Source organism: Psammomys obesus, unplaced genomic scaffold, assembly GCF_907164565.1.
Source record: "Psammomys obesus unplaced genomic scaffold, mPsaObe1.curated_primary_1811, whole genome shotgun sequence".
Taxonomy (NCBI): Eukaryota; Metazoa; Chordata; class Mammalia; order Rodentia; family Muridae; genus Psammomys; species Psammomys obesus.
This window is the reverse complement of record NW_026596147.1, coordinates 8,298,343-8,315,925: the sequence shown is the minus strand read 5'-3', so window position 1 is coordinate 8,315,925 and position 17,583 is coordinate 8,298,343. Positions and strand designations below refer to the sequence as shown.

General features: G+C 42.5%; 1 protein-coding gene across 1 annotated transcript in view; it reads left to right on the top strand.

Annotated features, from left to right (window-relative positions):
• The window catches only part of Wwc2 (WW and C2 domain containing 2), a 173,586-nt gene that overhangs the window by 80,199 nt on the left and 75,804 nt on the right, over window positions 1-17,583 (top strand). The window contains exons 3-4 of the mRNA XM_055593592.1: window positions 14,965-15,168; window positions 16,265-16,341. Of these exons, the coding sequence (XP_055449567.1) occupies window positions 14,965-15,168; window positions 16,265-16,341 (281 nt within the window). The remainder of the gene's footprint in view (window positions 1-14,964; window positions 15,169-16,264; window positions 16,342-17,583) is intronic.

The following is a 17,583-nucleotide window of genomic DNA, read 5'->3' as shown; positions in this document are numbered from 1 at the left end:
ACACACACACACACACACACACACACACACACACACACACACACACAACTAACCAACCAACCAGAAACCTGTGCTAATTAGGGCTGGGAGGATGCTCAACACATAAGACTACTTGCTGCTCTTTTAGGGAACCAGATTCTGTTCCAAGTAGCCACAGGAGTGGCTCACCACCACCTGCCGTTCCTGGAGACCTGACGTCCTCTTCCGGTCTCGGCCATAAACGTAGTGCGCATGCGCAGTCTCGGGCACATATGCATCAAGTCAAAGAAATCTTTAAAAAGAAACTGCCCGGTGGAATATACTGTATATGTACATTTGACAACGAACTCCTATCCAAACCGTGTAAACAGTTTGGCAAAAGTCAATGTTAATGAGAAAAACTAATTTCAAAATAAACAACAAACCTAGATACTTCACGGACACAGCTGTGGCTCCTTTCTATTCATCTATGATGTCAGTGTAGTGTAATAGATGTATTTTTATTGCTTATGAAATTGAAATTGTTCCTAGTCCAGGCTATTATGAGAAAGGTTGCTCTGAGCATTATTGTAGAACATTGGATTTTGTTTGTTTTTTTTCCCTGTTTTTTTGTTTGTTTTTAAACTGTACAATCTTTGCCGTGGGAGCAAGTGCCTGTGTGGGCTTTCAGTGCCGTGTATTGAACCCATGCCGTGTGTAGTCAGGAGCTACAGCCTCAGTTCATTAACTGCCCCTCAGCGCACAGAACGTTGGGGTTAATTCGCTGTAAACGGCTGATGCAACCGATTTGTAGAAGACTAAACTATGAACGGTTGGGTAGTGTTTCTGCCCCTGTTTGCTGCTCATGGCAGCTGTCATTCTTTCTAGCTTAAGTAAGAGTTTCACTCCTTTAGATACATCATCATATTGGCCACTTGAATATCTTCTTTGAGGAAATGTCTAGTTGAGGCCATGACCTATTTTTTAACTGGATTGTTTAGAGTGGTAGGAATTCTGATGTGCGTATTCTGTACCTGAGTTCTTCATTATATATGCTTTACCAGTACCTGTTTTCAAGTGTTGGATGTACTTACCTTGAGAAGAGTTTTTATTTCCTTTGTAAATGTTAAATATTAATCTGCTTATGTTCATTTTTTGAAGAAAATCTAACTCCTGTATCCAGACTGGCCTTGGGTTCCTGGCTATCTCTATGCCTCAGTTTCCTGTGTCTGGGTATAGGCTTGCGTCATCAGCACTGTATTGGGCAGCTTACAGCTGTGTGTAACTCCAGCTCCAAGGGCATGTGACACTTCTTCTGGCTCCTGCAGACACCTGTGCTCACATACAAAGGCATATGTCATATACGTAGTTCAGTAATAATAACAAAAACCTTTTTTCTTCTTTTTCGATGAAGCTCATTATAGCACCTTTTTTTTTCCTCCTTTATGGTTAGTAGGTTTTGTTTGTGTTCTAGCTGAGAAATTTCCATAGGTGGAAAAGGTCTCCAGTGATTACTTCTAGGTTTAAGTTTTATGGTTCAGTATTTGTGTGTGATCTTTCTTACTCTTCTATGTATATGAAGCTGTTCCAGAGCTATTGACATTTTTATTTTCCACACTGAACTGGTCCAGAGCCTAGATGGGAAGTAGTTTTTCTATCTGTGTAGCTCTGCCTCTTTCCATGTAACTGTGTGTTTCTTCGTGCTTCTTGGCTGTCATCCCTCCAAGTACTGTGAGTGTTTGAGCCATGGAGCGCCCTCTGGCTCATGTTCATTTTCCAATGTATATTGGCAATTTTATGTCAGGTGCATAGTTACATTTACCGGAGAATCAATTTGTTAGTTTCTTCAAAAGAGCCTCTTGGAAGTGTGATAACTATATCTATAAGCAATTTGGGAAGCATGAGTATGCTGATGATATTGTGAACATGGTATCATTTGCCATTTATTTAAAGATTTTAGTTTCTTGGGGTTTTCAGAATGGAGGCTTTTGTTTGCTGCTGTTGTTATTGTTTCCATTGAATTCATGTCGATGTTTTTGTTTCCTAAACACAATTACAGTAATATTATAAAATCAACTTTTATGTACATAATTTACATACACAATGTATACATTTTAAGTATGCAGCCAAGACAAAGAAATTTTCAGTTCTAGGGGATTTTGTCTTTGCCTTTGGCAATTAGCCTTTCTCCAATACCATGGGAACTGACCTTTGCCACTGAAGATTAGTTTTGCCCTTTTTCTAAAAATACCAGGAATGACATTTTGGATCCATATATATAGATGTATAGATGTCGTGTGGCTCTTGTTGTTCCCTGGTAGTACATGGCTCTGTGGATAGATCTGGGAATGGATGTCTGGGGTTGTCTGTTGTGAATGAACTGCCCGTGAGCTGACCTTCTTGAGCAGACACCACCATATACAGTGTAAAGTCCCGAGACACGTATGAGCCATGCCAAACACAGGGTGACTCTTAGATGAAATAGCCAAATAGTCCAACAAATGCCTGTACCTTGTAACGTTGTCAGCCTTCGTCTTAAAGAGTTTTACCTGCTGTCTGTTCTTGTTCTGTTGCCATTCTGAAGGATAGTTGGCTCAGGTGTCTGTAAAGTAGACCCTATGTAGTTTTGATTTGCGTCTTCCTGTTGGCCAATGATGGTGAACACCTCCAAATGTATTCATCACCACTGCTGTGTGCACACATCTCTGTGTATGTGAAGAATTTCATGTATTTTGCCCACGTTTTTGACACTTATCCTGTTAATAAATTGCTAGAACTCTTTGTGTTTGCGTTAGACTCTTGTGAATCTTTTTCTTCTACCCTGTGGCTTCTCTTTTCCGTTTCCTTCAGATTTGAAGAGCCGAAGATTTTAAAAGTCCAATTAACTTTTATAAATGCTCCTATCTTTTGAGCTCTAAGAAATCTTTTTTCCTTTGAGAACGCGTGAAATATTCTGCTTTATATTGTGGAGATTTCATGAAGTTTTTACAGTTTAGATTGCTGCTCCACACCAAATTATTTTCTGAGTTTTGTGTGAAGTAAAATTGGGGTCTATTCTTTTCTAAGTAGATACTGTATCATTCCGGACCATCTCTTTCTTTAGTGCACGTGCCTAGTTGCATACATCTGTGAGCATGTGCTGTCACCCATGTGTGCATGTTAGAGGCCAGAGCTTGATACCAGGCATCTCCCTTCGTAGCTGCTCTCACTATTTTTTAAATCCTATTGACTGAACCTGGAGTTCACGGATTTGGCTTACGCAGTGAGCCCCTGGGATCTGCCTCACCCCCAAGCACTGGGCTTGTAGAAACAACCCGTTCCTGACTTTCTGTGTTGTATTAAGAATCTGATGCTTGCATAGCAAGCATTTTACACACCAGGCCATTGTCCCAGCCCCTCCAGAACCATTTCTTGTGTGGCTCATCTTTTCTTTCCTAAATGATTGGTTACCTTTACTTAAAATGTGTCGGTGTTTGTCCCAGTTACTGTTCTAGTGCTGTGAAGAGACACTATGTCCAAGGCAACCAATAAAAGGAAGCATTAAATTAGAGGCTCGCTTATAGTTTCAGAGAGTTAGTCCACAGTCTTCATGACAGGGGACGTGGTGGCAGGCAGTCAGGCTTGACCCTGGAGCAGTTACTGAGCCATAGCATCTTATCAGCAAGATGGGGGCAGGGAAGGAGCCAGACTGGAACTGGAGTGGGCTTTTGAAACCAAAGCCCATCCCTAGTGACAGAACCCCCCCAAGGTCACACTTTCTAATCCTTTATAAACAGTCCACCAACTGGGAACCAGGTACTCATATAAATGAAGAGTGGGCATTCTCATCCAAACTACCACAGTGTGCATCTGTTTGTTTCTGAGTTTTCTGTTCTGTTCAGTTGATCTTATGCTGATAGCATGTAACCGTAATTAGAAGGTTTTCATGTCTTGAAATGTGTTGATGTGTGTTCTTTAACTTGGCTCTTCATGAAAATTATTTTTCAAGAATCACAAATTTTCATATTTCTATGTAGATTGTAGAACTGTCATAGTAATTTATATTTTAAAATCCATGATGGAATTCTGAGTTTGTTAAATTAGCGGACAACCTGAAGAAGAACTGAACACTGTTGAGTCTTCCAAGGATGCAGGTCTCTGTGATCGACTCCTGAGTTCCCAGGATGGGGCGTCTGCGTGATCGACTCCTGCATCTGCTCAGCTTTTGGCTAGCATTTGCCCCGAGAAGGGTGCTTCACCTTCGCTGGTTTTTCCACTGCTATATATTTGGTGCTACGGTAGATACTAGGCTGTAAACCTTCATTTTACAACTCCTTTATAAATAGATAACATTTTGTGTAGAAATCCCTACACCTTCAAATAGGAAAAGCTTTACTTTGCTTTTAATTTCTGCACCATTTTAGAATCTTCAGTGATTTGAAAATGGTAAAACAGACATTTGTACTTTCTGGTCTTTCAGTATTCACAATGCTAGCTGTCACTTTTGATCTGTACTTTTGTAGATGTCCTTTATGAGACAGAAGTATTTTTCAGTCATGGTCCCTGGGACTTTATATGTAGTGTTCTCATTATGAACAAGTGCAGAATTAGTAATCAGATTATTTGGTATTTGTTGCAGTGACTCTTTATTTTATTAATGGAATGTATTATGCTTGTTTTATACATTAAGCCATATAGACTGTACTTGATTAAATATACACGTTTTCAGTGTCTGCTGGAATTCAGCTACAGGGCCCTATGTAAATGCCCAGTTCCCAGGCACACACCTATGCAAGGTGGGGATGAGAGAAATGGAGAGAGAAAGGGACAGAGAGACAGAGATAAACTGTGTATCCCTGGCTGGTTTGGAACTCGCTATGTAGACCTGCTTAGGCTCAAACTCAGTAATTTGTTTGTCTCTGCCTCCCCAGTACTGGGATTAAAGGTGTGTACCTCAACACCTGGCCTCAAACCCCTTTATAAAGTGGCCCAGTATCGGCATGTAACCTACAGATCTTCCTGAGTGGGTAAGTCACCCTAGGTTACTTACAATGCTAATGCAATGTAAATAGTTGTTCTGCTGTCTTGTTTAGACAGTCAGGACAAGACAAAAAGGCCATGTATGTTTCTTAAAGATGGATCTGTCATTGGCGTGGCTACAGTATGTGCTCTATAATGGTTTGGATTGCTGAATGTAGAACCCTTGGATATGGAGGGTTGTCTTATTTCATTTTATATACTTCGCAGTTCAATTTGCTTATATTTAGATAAAATTTGTGTCTGTGATTATAAGGAATATTGAGTGAGCTTCTGTTTTCCTCGCTAGTGGTAATTCATTCTGTGTCTCTGTATCTCTCTGTCTCTGTCTCTCTGTCTCTGTTTCGAGCTCTCTCTCGAGTTCTCTCTCTCTCTCTGTCTCCCTGTGTTTCTGCTTCTCTCTCCCAGCCCTGAAATATGATCAGCCTTGGTAAAAGCTCAATGAATATTTTAAAATATTGTTAATTTTACAATTATTGCGTCTGTTTTCACCGAATGAAAATTTAATTTGTGATCTTATTTTTCTCTTTTATGATTCCTACTTATTTTCTCATTTTTGTTGTCTTCAGATATTTTCCTAGGGCTGTGGCCACTGCATATGACTGGAGATGCTTTCATATATGTGCCTCATGGTCTCTGTTTCTGTTCCTGATGGAGTATGACCTTAACTTAAATAAATCCTTTCCTTCTTCAAGTTGCTTTAAATTCTGTGGTTCTCAGCCTGTAGGTCACAGCCCCTGTGGGAGTCAAATGATCCTTTTACAGGGATCTCCTAAGACCACCAGAAAACACAGATATTTATATTATGACTCATAATAGTAGCAGAATTACAGTTGTGAAGTAGCAACACAAATAATCTTTTGGTTGGGATCACCACAGCATGAGCAACCGTATTAAAGGGTCGCAGCATTAGGAAGGTTGAGGACCACTTTAGTCAATATTTTATCATGGGAAGAGAAATCAGAGGCTTCTTGCTGTTTATCTAGGATGGCCCCTAGGAGGATCAAGGGCATTGTCTGGCAACATCAGACCCTTCCCCACATTTTTTTTTACAAAAAGTGGATTTTTGTTTTGGAGCTTTTTTTTAAATCTCGATTCCATTTGTAATCCCATGAGATCCAGGAAATAACAAGAAATATTACAGGCATAAAACAACAAAAACAGGAGTTACTGTCACAGTGTTTTCTTTTCTTACCATCCTTTTACCTTTTAGTCTTCCTTTGATTGGTTTCTGGATTCTGTGCTCTGACTTCAATTGTAATCTCTGGGAGTGATGGATGATGTGTGTTTACTCCATGCTGCTCTGAAGCAGCTTCCTAGGTCATGTGTTTTGCTGGGATTTGAAGAAAAGTTTTGATGTATATATGATGGTTTTTATAGCATTGTTGTCTCTCAATGGAGAACATTAATCTCAAGCCTTTCTGCTGCTTTACTGCCTGCATCCTCTAAGCCCCCTAGGTAGACAAACTGTTATTTAGAAGGAAGAAGATGGGTAGATAGTTACATTTCTTGGTACTTAACATGATCAATTAAAGCCTAATATATATAAATGAGATGGGTGTATTGGAATCCACCTCTGCTGGGAAACTGAGGTAATGTCCCAGAAGTGCTAGAGCCCTGTTAAATTCGTTAAAGCACTATCGCGCTAATGATAGACCTTTATTGTAGGCACTCTTAGTGGTTAAGGTTCCTCTAAGCTGTGGGGCCCTGAGATAATATGACTCTCTAACTGACAGTTAAACCCTTCCCTGATGTGCTAACTGCGTTTAGTGGAGGACCACCAGCTAAACATCTGGCCAGGGTGCCTTTCTGGCAGCCCAGATACTTTGAATTTCAAGATGCCCTTGAGGAAGTTATGCTGTAACTACAGCTGCTTGCTGCTGTTTGAAACAGCGTGTGATAGATTTTTTTTTTCTCTCTCTCACAAGCTTCAGTGAACTTCATCAAGTATTTTTACCCAGGCCAGCCAGAGAGCAATTCCCAGGGTCGTCCAGCAAAGGAAATATAATTGGAGTCAATACTATCTTTCATTTGCATAAAGGATTGCTCTTGTTGGTGCAAACACAGCCGTTTGTTTTTGCAAAGGTACCATGCCTAGGGTAAACTCCCCCCTGCTCCCCTGCCCCCTGCGCCCCCCCCCCCCCCCCCCCCCCCCCCCCCCCCCCCCCGTGGTATAGGAGGCTGTTCAGCTCATTTTTCTAGCTAGCCTACAATCATGTCCTGGTTGGTCTTTTGTCAGCTTGACCAAGCTAGAGTTATCTGGGAAGTGGAAATTCAATGGAGAAAATGTCTCTATCAGATTACCTGTAGGGAAGGCTGTGAGGCATTGTCTTTACTAATGATTGGTGAGGGAAGGCCCAGCTCACTGTGAATGGTGATACTCCTGGGAGGGTGGCAGGAAGTGCTGGGCTGTACAAGAAAGCAGGCTGAGTAAGCTGTGAAGAGCAAGCCAGTAAGCATCATTGGTCCGGGGCTTCTGCTTCTGTTCCTGCCTCCAGGTTCCTGCCCTGAGTTCTGTCCTGACCTCCCTTAGTGATGGAGTGTGACCTGAGGGCTATAAGAAGAAATAAAAAAAACCCTTTCCTCCTGAAGTTGCTTTCGGTCTTGGTGTTCGTCACAGCAATAGAAATCCCAACTAAGACAAAGTGCCCTCCTGTGCAGCCCTGGGCCGTGGCAACATTGGGCTCCTTAGCATTCTCCTGAATGGACTGTATTTTTATTAATTCTTTGAGAATTTTGTGCATTCATACAATGTATTTCAATCACATTCATCTCCCTTTCTCCTCTTCTCAGATCTCCCCAAAACTTCCTGCCCTTTTTTTTAAAAAAAATCTCATCAAGTCCACTTTGTGCTAACTAAATATTCACGGGTGTGGGATCATCCACTGGAGTACAGCCCACCAGCGGCCACACCCTTAAAGAAAACCGACTCTCCCTCCCCAGTCAGGGATCCACTTGCCAATGACTCCGTAGTTAGGGGTGGGAACTCATGAGCCTCTCTTTCCTCCACGCTGGGTGTTGTGCAAGTCTTGTTCAGACAAGCACAGCTGCTGTGAGCTCATAAATGCTGCTGTCCTGTCCTGTCCTGTCCAGAAGACACTGTTCTATGGATCTCTGGCTCTCTCAGTCTTTTTGCTCCCTCTTCCCTGATGGTCCCTGGGCCTCAAAGAGGGGAGTAGATGCCCTACTTATGGCCGAGCACTCCACAGACACCTGTCTTCTGCGCTGTCGTCACTGAGATGAGTTGTTCATTAACTGCTGTGTGCTATACAATGAGACTCTCCCGTGGAGGTCTAGGAGCTGTACTAATCTTTGAGGATAGAGAGGAATTTAGAGAGCAACTAAATACTGTGTCCATTCAGCAGAGCAGGGCCCATGGGCTTCCCAGTCTTGGGTTCTTGGCCAGATTTACAGTACCAGGCGTGGGACCTGTAGTGGAAGCCTTAAATCCAATCTGAGAATGTTTGGTTACCTTCATAACCTGAGTGGTCTGTTGTGACTGCTTTTGATCATTAGTAAGGTGACTGACCTAGCAGAATGAAGGCATGGAAGAGGAAGCTGCAGAGGCAGCAATAGCAGTGGCAGCTGCAGCAGTCAGGGCATGAGGGAAGCCGCCTTGGGAAACAAAAATGGTAGAACTGACAATGGCTGTCGCTGAAGACAGGAAACTGTGTAGACGCTGGGAAAGTTCCAGAGACTGGAAGGATCTCTGAAGGATCAAGCATCCAAGGATATAATGCTAGCCATTGTGGGAGCTGAAGATCCTACTACCCAAGGCCCATCCAGCAGGTGTTGCCTGCCGCTGGCCACTGCTGCTGGGCACCAAGACAGCTTCTAAATGCAGCAATATTGGTGGTTTAGGCCTAGAGCACCAAGCCTCATACTCAGTACATAGAGCTTTTAGTCTCTGGCTCTGAAGCCTGGAATAATTGGTCCCCAGCTCTCCAGGCAGGGAAGCTGTGGGTTTCTGCTTCTGTCAGTGACGCCCTGTATTAGGACTTTTCTATTGCTGTGACGAAACACCACAATGAAGGTAACCTGTAGAAGAGTTTATGTAGGGCTCACACTTGTGAAGGGTCACAGTCCATAATGGCAGAGCAGAGGCAGCGGGCGCAGACACGTGGCTAGAGCCAGAGCCGGAGCTGAGCATTGAGGTGAGCATTCTGTTTGTCAGCTACAAACAGAAAAGAGGGAGCTAACTGGGAGTGGTCAGCCTCAGAGCCTGACCTCGGTGGTGTACTTCCTCAAGCAAGGCCACATTTCCTAAGCCTCTCCAAGCATCGGCCGCAACTGGGGACCAAGTTCCCAACAACTGGGGAAATAATTTAGAATCAGCTCATCATTTCTTGATGATGCTTTTCTCATTTGTGCTTTCTTCTACCATTTCCTCAACTCGGCCATCACAGCCTTACCATAAAAGCAATAGTGCCGGAAAATAGGAAATGGGGAAAAAGGAAAATGCCTGGGACTCACGGGAGACATATCATTCGAGCCACAAGTCCCCAGGTCTTGAATACTCTGGGACGCAGGACTGCCAGCACCTGAAACTGCTCCTCACTCATTTGTGGCTAATGCCCAGGTATACCAGTGGCTGACTGGTAGCCTGGTGGGAGATGTTAAGTTGAAAATGTGATACCGTATTTTACATATTTGTCAAATTTGGGACCTTTTCATTCTTCTACTGTGATGTAGATTTTACATAAGTTCTTCAGCCTTCTTTCAGATTTTCCTTGTTTTATGTTCTTATTCTTTCTCTCATTTGTTTGACTTATATTCCATGAGTTTTGTCATTCCCAAAGCTGTGACCTCTCCTTTCCCTTCAGGGTGTGCCTCTTTTTCTGTCATAATGCTTTTCGTTGCAACTATGATCATGTCTCTCTTGTCTGTTTCCAAGTCATTGTCTTCATTGCCTATGAGAAACTTCTAATCTTCTGTCTTCAAACCCTTAAAAAAAGACTTTTTTTCTTACCTTTTTATGTTATCTCACAGATATTTTGGTCCTTATGGATACTAAATGGGAAATAATTTAGAACACCTCATCATGTTGATGCTTTTTCTCATTCACACCTTTGCCTTCTTCTACTGTTTCCCAACTCAGCCATCACAGCCTTATATATTTCATGAAAGTAATGGTGCCAAAAAGTAGGAAGTGGGGATAAAAGAAAATTGCATGTTCACAAGACCTAGCGCTAACTAATTTTCTGAATCTTGGATGTACATCTTTCTAGTTCTTTTCCTATCTAGACACAAACATACTCACACTTGGAATTTTATATGCTTCCAAGTACAATTATCGTGTTTGATAAACTGTTTTCCTTCACTTTGTATTTAACTTTCACCACAAAGGCTTCCATGCTGCCACATCAACCCTTTTGGCAGTGGAGCCTCACATTTCTATCAGGTGATCGTCCAAAGTATAGTTAATGTCCTTGCACGAGTTTGCGTGCACGCTGTTATTTACAAAGTGAGTTTCCACTGTACATGAGGAAGATTGACTGTGCTCCACAGTGCAGGAACAGGTGGAAGCCCCTCCCTTCTGAGGTGGAGCTGTGCTGTCTGCAGAAAGTGCTAACTGACCCTCAAAGGTTGGCTGAGTTAACAGAAGAAAGGGAGCATGTGACAGCTTTAGGGGATGGGAGAGGAACAAGATCATAGCTAGATCCAAAGGCTTCAGCAAGCTGGAGAGTGCAGGGCTTGGTAAGATAAAAAGGAAACTCAATGTGTAGCCTGTGTGAGTCATGACAGGAGAAGTGCAAGGGGCTAGGTCTGCCTGCCTGGAGTTTTTAGTGTCCTGTTTAATTATGGTTAGACTCACTGGCATCATACGTTCTCAATCAGAAGAAACCTGCACTCTCTAAGTTGCTCTATTCTTAACCATCCTTCTCCGAAGACAATCAGCTCATTCTAGTATAAATTTGTAGGATTTTTGTTTGTTTGTTTACTCGGTGCATAATGATTTCTTCCAACATCTCATTTTATTTAATGCATCTAATAGGAGCTTAATAATTGCATATGGAAGAAATGAGTAACAAGTAAATTTTGCAGCTACTTTATAAAAATGAAGATAAGAAAAGTTGTTCGTATTTTCTTCATTCTTTTGAACACAGCAGGAGAATTCAAATTCTGCATTATAGACAGAAACACTATTCTCTGAAGTGTACTGTTGTCTTGTCTTCCATGATAAGCTTTTGTGTTTCCTATCTGTAAAGTCCCATGTCTATGAAACTGATGGTGTGTGAATTCTCTTGAGATACACAATGTTTTAAAGCATGTAGTATATTACTTCTTTAATATAACAGACAGCATGCAAATTATATTGCATTATGATATAGTAATCTCCCAAGGCCAGGAGGTCTTAATAAAAAAAAAGATACCACATTTTGTAAAACACACTCTTCTTGTGTGTTTACATTTAATAAATATTCCTTTTAAATCTGTTCAGCAAATATAACAGATGGAGATGAAGCCTAGTCTTGCTTTATGAAACCTTCAAAGACACCTTTGGGAGTCCTCTTTTGAAGTTCATATTTGAACTGTGCAATATTTCAGAAATATAAATGTTTCCTGCCCCTGTTGTAACAAATTCAAACCAATATACTCTAGTGTTCTTTTCCAAACACATTATTATCACACAAAATACTAAGAGTTTGTTGTCATCTTTAGTGTTGTTTCAATTCATTACTTTGAGTGTCATTGTTGTTACAATGTCTCTGGCCTTTCCACTGCTGATAAATATTCATTTGAGTACCAGTTCTCAAACGTGGGGACAAATATGACCATCAGAATCTGAGAGATGCCTGCTTACTATTCTAATTACAAACATTCAAATTTTTGCAACTCTTCACTTGGTTGGTTTAATAGTTACACGTCTCACAGTGACAAACTACTAATATTTTTTTTCATCGTGCAGTTACTGTGGGCTATGAGTCAGGTAAGGCTTAGCTGTTCTGGCTTCAGTTTTCACAAGCCTGTAACCAGGGCGCCAGGCCGTAGCCCTCCCCTGGCTCTGCAGTCCTTCCTGGGCTCCACTGGAGAAGGCTCTGCTCTAAATCCACGCTGTGGTTCTTACCAGTATTCCCTTCCGCTGCCGGCCAGAGGCTTCCTCACGCCTTTCTGAGTGAGCTTCTTCACTGGGCACCTCACGCCATGGTAGCTGGCTTCCCCGTAGTGGTAGAGTTGGAGGTAGAGAAAGAAAAAGAACACAGTGCTGTCCCCTCTGCAGCCCCCCAGAAGGACCATAAATTCCCATTTGTTATGCTGTGGGCCCCGTGCTTTGAGCCAGCGTGTAGTTGTGTGAACTAAGTAGTAACTATTGCGCAGTTGAGCCCTTAGGGCTCTTATCATCGGGTGATCTCTGCCTACCTTCCACTCAGATGGGTGCTCCATGTTGTTTTGTCCTTGAAGATTCTTGTCCAGAGGGTCTGCACATTCAGGGTGTGTCCTGTGAGACAGTGGCTAGAACATTTATCCACAATAAATGAGATGTACATCTTCTGTGTATTTAAATATTTATATTTCTAAAATGAGTATTCAAAATTGTGCTTTAGAGAAAGCTCTGCTTTTATTAGCCAGTGAATATGAAGCAAGAGGAGGTCTGATTCACCGTTTTGTGAATCACCTGGGACCTCTCTAAGCCCCCAGAGCCTTCCCTGTCTGCACTGCTTCAGTTTAATATACCTTATACTTGGGACCGAGTTACACATTTCCAGGACTGCCTGGCCCCTGAAGAGTCAGTCCTGTGGGCCAACGAAGACCTCCTCAGTTTTTTCTTATCTCTATCTTAGTTTATATGTCTGTGTGTATGTCTGCGCATGTGCACCGTGTGTGTGCCTGGTGCCCAGATCAAAAGTGGGTGTCAAATTTCCTAGATGGTTGTGAGCTACCTTGTGGGTGCTGGGAACTGAAGCCAGGTCCTCTGTAAGTGCAACACGTGTTTTAAACCACTGAGCCATTTTTCTAGCCCCACATGTCTTTAAAGTGTGGCTGCCACTCAATCCGAGTCTTTAAAGTGTACATAATCAACCTAAAATTTTCATTTATTAAAAATAGCTTTTTCATTTGCGTCATTAGGGGAGGAGGGAGTGTGTGTGTTTATATGTGCAAGGCAAGCTCTCTACCAGTGAGCTTCATCCCGAGCCCTCAGTTAGCTTTGTTAAGCTGTAGCATATAGTGAGCTGCATCTGTTTTCAGTGCACAGCTCATGGGTTTTAACATACCACACGACCTTGGTAACAGCCAAGAGATGGAATGTTCCTGTCCCCTGAAAATGGACATTTGCTCTCTGCTATTGGGACTACTTCCCAGGTAGCCATTCATCACTTTTCTGTCATCGGGGTTGATTTGCCTTTGGTCAGATCTTATAGACATGCTATACAGGAAGTGTTAGTTGGGGTCTGAGAGTCACATGTATTGTTTGTATTTTTTTCTTTTTATTGCTGAGTAGTATTTATTGTACAGATATACCAAAAATTAAATACTACAGTTGGTAGCCTTTGTTTATTGTGAGTAAAGCTGTTAGTGAATAATTTTATTCAGGTATTTCAACTAGTACATAGTCTCATATTTCTTGAGTCAATAAGTTGCCAAATATTAGGATATATGACAATAACCTAAATGTTTTATAAAGCAGTTGGACATTTCTAGTCACCATGAATTAGAGTTGCAGTTGCTTAACTGTCCTCTAACACTTGGTCCTGGCAGTTTTACATTTTGATTTTTTTAAAATTGTCATCTCTACTGTTTTGCCTGCATGTTTCTGCCATGTGAGCACAGTGCTCACAGAGGACAGACAGGGTCTACAGCTGGAATGGGAGTTGCAGATGGTTGTGAGCCAACGTATGGATACTGGGAATTGAACCAAGAACCTCCGTAAGAGCAGCCAGTGCTCTTAACCATTGAGCCATCTCTCCAGCGCCATATATTTTGACCACTTAAAATATGTGGTAATGCTACTTAATGGCTTAACATATACTTCACGGGTGATATGAGCCTTTTTACCTCCTCTCTGGCCAAAAGTATATATTCTTTTGTGGCTTGTCATTACGGACATTTGAGGTGACCGGTCTCTTAGCCTAACTGCGCTGGCCTCCTTGTGGATTCACAAGCACTGCACTTTGTCTCGTAAGCCCTATTTACCCCAAAGCCAGACAGCAGCACACAGCAATATATGCATTTATTATAAGGCAAAAGGTTAGGGGGACCCTTCCAGGGCCCAAACTCCACTGGCAGCTGTTAGTGCTGGTGCAGAGAGTTTTACAGGAACTAAAAGACTTTCTCCTCAGAGCAAGTGCAGGGTTGCTTTAGTTTTTAATTGTTTTAAATTTTCTAGTCTACCACAGAGTGACTGATATTTTTGGTAAAATTCAATAAAAATGAATTCATAGTAAAGTGAAATGCCCACAAAGAAATGCAAGTCCCAATACTTATAGTTCAACAGATATAAATAACTGAATAAAATTGCTATTCAGACAGCTCTCTTAATTTTCATATTGCTGTGGGCATAATAGTGAATTTGAGGACCAGTGATGCTCTGCGGACATGGTCAGGAGTCATGCTGCTGTAGCTAGGAAGAGGGCAGGAGTCCTGTGTTAGGTCAGTGGAAGTATGGCCCTGCAGAAGTCCATTTGCCTCAGAGTGTCCATGGCTGTGGATGCTAGTGATGACTTAGCTCTTGTTTTCTGGGCGCTGGGGAGCCAGAGAATCCTCAAAAGAATGATCCAGTGGGTGACATCTGTGTGAAGGGCTTATAGTTAGGGCACATGGTTATCAAGGGCTGTAAATGAACTTCAAGAACTATAAATAGACGTCAGGAGGTGGTTTTGGAGCAAACAAAAGAAAACAATCCCTATATCCAAGTTTTAGACAAGTCACTCCATAGAAGTTTCCGGCAGATGCTTTAGAGGATACAAGAATTTAAACTAGCTAGTCCCTCCATGAATAATCCCACAAACATAGTTAAATGCCAACTAACTCCCGCCTACTGTCTTACAGAAACCACGCAGATTGAAGATCCGAGAAAACAGTGGCGGGGCGAGCAAGAGAAAATGCTCAAGCATTATCTCTCTGTGGCCCAGGACGCACTCAGGACGCAGAAGGAGCTGTACCACGTGAAGGAGCAGAGGCTGGCGCTGGCCCTCGACGAATACGTACGCTTAAATGATGCCTACAAGGAGAAGTCAAGCTCCCGCACAAGCCGTGAGTACTGTAGTGGCTGCCCTCACTGCAGAGTTGAAGACAGGATAGAGAGGGGAAGGCCACTCACACTCCTGTGGAGTTAACTTTGAGCCCTCTCCCTCCTAGGCAAGAACCTCCCAGCCATGAGAGATGGGGGTACCTACAGGTGGCACCCCAACTCAGGCATTTGACAAGCCTCCTGTTTCTCCTGCTGCTTCTGCCTGGTTGCCTTTCGTTTATGAGTAAACGTCTCTGTCAGAACAAGCAAAGGAGGCCAGACCCATCTGACCCCTAGAGCTGAAGTCACAAACAGCTATAAGCGGCCCAACATGGGTGGTACTCAGAACTGAACTCAGGTCCTCTGGAAGAGCAGCAAACACTCGTTGCAGCCCAAATTTGAACCTTTTAAAGGTGGCTCTTGCTTACTGTTGAATGATGGAGCTCTGTCCCTCCCTAATTACTCCCTGGAGCTGACCTTATTTAAAGAAGCAGCGTGATGTGCTCAGGGGTGTTAAGGAGCTGCACAGCATGGAGTTCTTTAAGGACCTAGTATTTTATTTTATTATTTACTTTAATCCTGAGGTTTGGTTTTGTATTTAGTATGACAAAGGTTTGAAGAGCCAGGCCTAGAGGCTCATGCCAGTAATCTGTGCACATGAAAGGCTGAGGCAGGAGAACCACTGCAGCTTTGAGGCTAGCCTGGGCTATGTAATAAGAGCTTGTTTCAAAAAAGAAAATAAGTTTGAAATAAACATGAGACCCTATCTCCTGAAAGGAAAAAGAAAAGCATACTCAAAAAAGAACATAAATGTTGGCTCTGCGTGTTTGTGTTTTATGGGGACCAGGAAGGGCCCCATGAATGCTAAGCATGTGCTGCACCAATGAGCTTTATCTCCACAACTTTTACTTTTACTTTGTAGTTTGAGACAGGATCTCACTAAATTATTTAAGCTTCCCTTGAACTTGCCTGTTAGCCCAATCTCTCTCCTTCAGCCTCCCATCTAACTGGGGTGACAGGCCTGTCCTGGAATGCCGGGTAAGCCTTACTTGTAAACTCAGGAAATTCTAAGCTTACAATTATTGCAATTTATATGTAACATTTTTTCTCTCTTAATAGTCTTCTCAGGGTCTTCATCTAGCACTAAATATGATCCTGATATTTTAAAAGCTGAGATCTCCACCACGCGATTAAGGGTAAGGTTGCTTTTGCTGTGGTTCTCGATTGAACAAATGCATAGAAGCATCAAGCTGTGGAGGAAGCCTGAGTGGTCGCCACCATCTGTCTCTGAAGGAAACTCCTCCACCCTGCCCTCCTCTATCTGATGTTTGATAATCAGTATTACTTTTATCTCCCTCCAAGTACTAACCAGGCCTGACCCTGCTTTAGCTTCAGAGACCAATGAGAACGGGGTACCTTCAGCTGGAATGGCCATAGGCTGGGATTACCTCTGTTGCCATTGCTGGCTTTTCTTATGAGCAGTTGGTATATGCAAGGGAAATCTGCATCCTGATAATTTACTTTGCTCTTTCATCTGGCGTCCTGGTTTTTAAAAAGGTGCCTGCAACTTCCACTACCTCATCTGTCTGTTATTCCTTCTCAGAAGGGATTGTTTCCTGATCATTCCTCTAATTATTTTGATCATGCTGCTAAATACCAATCTCTTGTCCTTGATTGGGGGAATCATATGGGCTGCCTGTGAGCAAATGACCGAATATTTAATAAATACCGAGGTCATGAAGTAGATTATCATCATAAGCACAGATGCCTGCACTGAGCCCTCTCACAGTATCCCCCATCGCCATCCTCTCTTAGAATTCTGCGAGCTGGCACGGCGTCGACATTTGTAAAACTGAAATGCTTCCCATGTATATAGCTCTGTGCACTCTTCTTTTCCCCCAGCATCATTTCAGGACTCACCCACAGCCACTTTTAAAGCTAAATAGCTACTGCTTTTGGTACACACATGTACTTCTTTTTGTTGTTGTTGTTTGTTTTGTTTTTGAGGCAGGGTTTCTCTGTGTAGCCCTGGTGTCCTGGACTCCCTTTGTACACCTGGCTATCTTCAAATTCAGAGAGATCAGTGTGCATCTGCCTCCCGAGTGCTGGGATTAAAGGGTGTGCACCAGCACCGACTGGCTATGTATACCCATTTTTTACATTAGTGGACTTGGTATGTCAGGATGAGCATGTCTTCTAGTAGGGCTACCTCCATTGGCTGAGTGCATGGCTAACACATGCCCCAATCACACAGACAGGCAAGCAGGCCCACCCTCTGTTACTTGGTGGGTAGTGCCACAGCATTTCAGCCACTCCTTTCCATCCCATAGATTTTTAGTTTTGAATTCTTACCATTATGCGCTTCGAAATCTTTTCCTTCCTTTCTGGGAAATCGTAGCATGGTATAGTACTTTATTTTCAAACACCTGTAGATTTTT